The 4,873-nt window shown below is 51.8% G+C and overlaps 1 protein-coding gene across 2 annotated transcripts; it reads right to left on the bottom strand.

The window, feature by feature from the left end:
* Positions 1–219: 219 nt before the first annotated feature.
* On the bottom strand, positions 220–4,490 carry HSD3B7 (hydroxy-delta-5-steroid dehydrogenase, 3 beta- and steroid delta-isomerase 7). 2 transcript variants are annotated; one of them, XM_021008505.2, is made up of 7 exons: positions 4,340–4,490; positions 3,697–3,863; positions 3,247–3,402; positions 2,891–2,999; positions 2,115–2,214; positions 1,631–1,793; positions 220–1,290 (listed from the first exon to the last, which is right to left on the bottom strand). In XM_021008505.2, exons 2-7 carry the CDS (start codon positions 3,854–3,856, stop codon positions 860–862), a joined length of 1,119 nt encoding a protein of 372 aa, XP_020864164.1. In that variant the 5' UTR covers positions 3,857–3,863; positions 4,340–4,490; the 3' UTR covers positions 220–859. The 2 variants fall into 2 exon arrangements, with proteins under 2 accessions (XP_020864164.1, XP_020864165.1); XM_021008506.2 differs by lacking the exons at positions 3,697–3,863; positions 4,340–4,490 and adding an exon at positions 3,996–4,333.
* Between the last annotated feature and the right edge of the window lie 383 nt (positions 4,491–4,873).

Genomic DNA, 4,873 nt, shown 5'->3' with positions numbered 1-4,873 from the left:
CCCACTGCTGGGGATGGGGGTCGCGACAGGGCGGAGGGGAGGAGGGTGGCCACGCAAGTGGCCCAGGGGGTCTGTACAAGGATGAGCTGCCAGCTGGGCAGGCAGAGGGCACAGATGCCGAGGCAGGAATGTCAATATAGTGTGATCCTTGCCCTGGGTCTGAAGCCAGCCTCCCCAGGCCAGAGGGGCAAAGGGTGAACTCATTCATTTAGACATGAGGAAGAAAGGCAAATATGTTTAATATCAAAGTGACTGGGAAGGTCGATGTTGGGCTAATACTATAGTAAAGATGGCGAGCAAAGCCAGTCTCATGGGAGGGTTCCAACAGGAGAACAAGGCAGCAAACAGCATAACAGAGTTCTCAGGTGAGGCCAGGAGTTTGTGGCTAGGGTTAAGAGGCCAGATCTAGAACCCTGGGTGATCTTAGGAATCCAGGGAGCTGCTGTCACTGGGTGGTGGGGGTGGGGGTGAGAAGGGGAGTTGAAAGGCACTGAATTCAGTCTAGAATCTAGGTACAGCTCTCCCCAAGGCCCTGTCTTTTCACTTATAGTAGAGAGGGTTAGATATCTTCCAGATGGGTATCAGAGAACGGCATTTAGCACCCAGATCTATCTTTTCCCAACCCTGGTGACTAGGAACATGTGTGGAATTTCCCTCAGTAGAGTTAGAGAAAAGAATCTAAAAATATGAAATGCAGCACTTCTCAGAGTTTGGTCCTTAGGTGAAAAATCCCCTGGATTAGGGTCATTTATGGGAAACAAGGCTAAGTTTCACTCAGGGCTCAGTCACCAGGTGAGGAGAGCCCCTGGCTGGTATCAGAGGATGGAATTTAGAACCCAGGGCCTTCGACTTCCAGGGCTCAGTCACGAGGAAGGGGACCAGGATGCCCCTTTCTGGTCTTCACCCAGGAAACAGTTCGGTCTCTACTCTCCTCCCAGCCATAGAGGGGCTGATAGTCAAAATGCCTCTGGGCTTTGTCTGTGTGCACAGTAAAAGTGGTGTTTGCCAAGGAGAGAGTATAGGGGTTGATTAAAGCTGTATAGACCACCAAAGGCCGGAGTAGCCACTGCAAGAAAGCGTTGAGGATAGCCAGGAGGAATAGCAGGAAGTAGGGCAGAAGGGGCCGAGTTCCCAGGAGGCGAATGCCGCAGGGGCCCAGGATTTCCAAGTTGAAGTCCTCATAGCTCTTGTAAGGGGAGTCGTCATAGCAGAAGTAGATTTGCCCACCCATAGTGGTGGCTCTGGAGCCTAGCTCCCTAGCTGCCAGCACATGCATCCAAGCAACATTGCCTGAGGGGACAGAGGAGATGCTGCTCAAACACCCACTAGCCCACAGAGGACTGCAAACATCTAGTCTCCTTCCTTGACCACACAGACACTGAGTTCCCTTCCCAGCCTGTACCTCACCTGCACAGGTACCCAGCCACTTCCCCAGGTCTGACTCTTGATAATAAGAGACTCTCTCCCTCTAGCCCTTTCCCACATACATAAAGCAGCTTCCCCAGACCCAGTACTTGCTGTCCCATAACCTGGCCTTTGCCCAGAGGTTTGACACATCCCTGGCCCTTATTCCATCTATACACTGTTTGGCACCCACATCTCTCCTCCAACCAGAGGGCTTGGTCCTCACCTGCATAAACTCGGCCATGTTCCACAGAGGCAGGGATGGTCCTGAAAAGCCATCCACCAGTGCACTGGGCATTGCGGTAAAAATCGAGCATGAGCTGGTGGCCTTCACCATAGATTCCCGTGGGACGTAGGGCACATGTCACCAAGGGAAGTCCACCCCGGACCTGAGCAGGAGAGGTAGCTGTTGTGACCCAAGCTTCCTGTCCCTCCATTCCCCCCTCCCAGCTCACCTAACAGGTGAATCCCATATCCCCAAACTGTAAGATCTCAGGCATCTTCCAATGGCTTGTTTCATCAATGTATATACAAATACATACAAGAGGGCTCATATCTGTGTTCCTGAAAGAGCCATGTACTGGGGATTGGAAGACCTAAATTGCAGTCTTGGCTCTACATGGGCCTCAGTTTCCCCAGGGGGTGGACTCAATGCCCTCTAAGCTCCAGTGCTATAGGATTCCCAGACCCAAGCACCTGAGCCCCCTTACCTTTCTCCCATTGGCCTCAAGGACTAGCCTCTCTGCCTGGGCCTTGCTTCGAGGATAGGGCTGTGTATGTATCGCCTCATAGGGGGTGTCCTCATTGCCCCTGGATGTGGGAGAGAGGGCATACGTACAGTGAGCACCCTACATCCAGTGGGATACGTCTAATACTTCAGTACTTAAATATGAGTACTACATGTTTACAATTTTCAAAGTCCTTTACAAACATCATCTTGTTTTCCTCACAATTGTCTTGTGAAACAGATACAACTATTATGATGCTACTGATTTTTTAGATGAAGACCACATGGTATAGTGGATAAAAAGCTGATCTTGGGGTCAGGAAGATTTGGGTTCAAGTCCTGACTCTGACACATACTGTGTGAGCCTAGGCAAGTCATTTAACCTCTCAGTAGTACCTCAGACAACACTCGAAAGATTAAGACCAGTTTTGCCCATCTGCACATCCATGCCAGGAATATTCTACCCTCATGATCTGAGGAAATGGGCTTAGAGAGGCTGTCACTTCCATGGCAGAACCAGGCCTAGGACCTAGTTCTTCTGGATTCAAGGCTTTCCTGAACTGGTTTTTTCTGGACTAGGGTTTTCCCTTGGACGTCATAATTCTGCTTTAAAGTTTACAAAGGACTTCCTTCCAGTCACCCTCAACAATGCTGTGAGATGAGTTCATTATTATTTTATAGAACAGGGCCCCTGCAGGAGTCTGGAAGAGTTGGCCAGGGGGCGGGGAGGGGGGGGAGGGGGGAGGGGATGGGCAGTACCGGTAGAAGGGATGTCCCTTGGTGTTGGGCCCCAAGGCCTCCATGCTGCTAGTATACACCAGGAACCGAGTCCCAGTCTGCACACAGGCGTCAATCACATTCTGAGTCCCTGGGGGGAGGAGGTGGAATTTGTTCTCCTTTCTCCCCAGCTTCCCTCCTATTCTAAGCATACCCCCCCACCTTCCCACCCCCCCACTGGCCAAAGTTTTCTTGGCACAGAATTCCAGGGGAAAACCAATGGGTGGGAGGGAAAGGGAGAGAGAAAGGGACATGGTCAGGTTAGTTGCACAAATTGGGGAGGGAGCTACACAGAGGAACTAGGCTGGACTACCAGACTAGGTTTAAAGATCCCTCACCCTGAACATTAACCCTGTAGATGATCTCAGGGTCATTCAGTCCCCATACATCCACCAGCCCTGCCATGTGAATGACTACATCTGCTCCAGCTAGAGCTGCCACCACATCTTCTGCACGAGTCACATCCCCCTGGATTGGGGTCACCTGCACGGGCCCTGAGAGAGAACATATGTTGGCCCCACACGACATATTCCTCCCAGCCCTTCTCCTCCCCACCCCCCACTACAGTAATACCCTCAAACCATAACTTTCCATCTATGAGTCACTCCTCCCCACTCAGATGCGATCCACCCATAAACACATTTTCCCGTGAGGACTGGAGGGAAAAGCTGAGTTGCCTCCCTTTGTAATGGGGAGCAAAGAAAAGATTTGAACCTGGGAAGGAACAAGACCTAAAAGTCGAATAGATGGATCCCTGATAGGTCTAGAAGTACCTCCTCTTCCCTCACCTGGGTTTAGCGCCTCCAGCCAGGGCCCCAAGTGAAGGTCAAATACCCGAAGCTCTCTGAGCCGGGGCTCCATCTCCAGCAGGGTCCTAACCATATGTTCCCCCAAGAAGCCGCAGCCCCCTGTCACCAGGTACACCAGGTCCCGGCCTCCGTCTGTCATAATCTAACTGCAGTGAGAAAGACAGGCTGGGCTGGGCAGGCGGATCAGTGCCTATTCAGGCCCTCTACCTTCCAGGGCTATCTTCTCTGCTCTTCCCAAATGGCTTATTTTTGGTTTCTGGGAGCCCAGCCACACTCACCCATCTCCCACACAGGCTCATCTATGACTCTTGTATAGGCAGAACATGCATATCATGGCCAGAGAGCTGGACTCAGCCTGGCTTTACTGTTTAAAAATATCCGGGAGCCAAGGTTTAATCACGGGATGGGAGCTGGCTGGGGTGGGAGGAGAAAGGGAAGGGAGGATCGTGGTAAACTCTAAGCCCCAACACTTTGTTCCCGACTTAAGCTGAGGAAATCAGGAGGGGAAAAGGGTACGGTGGGTTGGCAGAATTGTGTAAGTGTGTGGAGGGGGTTGTATGAAAGTGAAGAGGGGAGCTAGGGTTGAGGACATTGGGTGGAACTAAGGATAAGAACCTCCTACCTGGAAAAGGTCAGCTCTGCAGAGGTCTGTCAGCTCCTACAGCTTGTAAGACACCTTCTAAAACCCTTTAGGACAAAACCTTGGCCACCCCCTCTTACAAGACTCAGCTCCCCTACCTTTCCTTTTCCGTCCCCCCTCCCCCATCCCAGCTATTATCCTAAGTACAGCCCCTTCTAGGAACCAACCAACCTACAGTCCCGAGCAATTCCCCTTCGGCCCCGCCTCCTCCTCTAGTGGAGAAAGCACCTCCTGCTGCCCCAGACTGGCTACTGCAAATTTACAGTGGTGACCATTCACTATCCCTCAATTCCCTGACCCTCTAGACTGAGGCTGGCTGGACTCAACGGAAAAAAGGAAGGGATGTTAAGACTGGGAAAATGACTTGCAGGCTTCAGCCCATTATTTACCTCATCACATTTCCCTTCACTGTTTCCTCCACCCCCACCCCCTCCGGGTTGGGCAGGGCAGAACAAGGGGCTCTAGTCAGGAAAGTATGGACAGGGGAAGAGGTCTAAACACATCTCATTGGAACCC

This window comes from Phascolarctos cinereus, unplaced genomic scaffold, assembly GCF_003287225.1.
Source record: "Phascolarctos cinereus isolate Bilbo 61053 unplaced genomic scaffold, phaCin_HiC Scaffold_4;HRSCAF=312, whole genome shotgun sequence".
Taxonomy (NCBI): Eukaryota; Metazoa; Chordata; class Mammalia; order Diprotodontia; family Phascolarctidae; genus Phascolarctos; species Phascolarctos cinereus.
Note: the sequence above shows the minus strand (reverse complement) of the source record. Positions and strands in the feature narration are given on the sequence as shown.

What these genes read in the sequence shown, in the direction of transcription:
- HSD3B7 (XM_021008505.2), bottom strand. Translation starts at nt 3,856, where the DNA reads ATGACAGACGGAGGCCGGGACCTGGTGTACCTGGTGACAGGGGGCTGC. An exon ending in CTACAGGGTTAATGTTCAGG is followed by an intron (nt 3,000 to 3,246) that starts GTGAGGGATCTT and finishes TCCTCCCCCCAG; the next exon opens with GGACTCAGAATGTGATTGAC. An exon ending in ACATGGCCGAGTTTATGCAG is followed by an intron (nt 1,291 to 1,630) that starts GTGAGGACCAAG and finishes CTGTCCCCTCAG; the next exon opens with GCAATGTTGCTTGGATGCAT.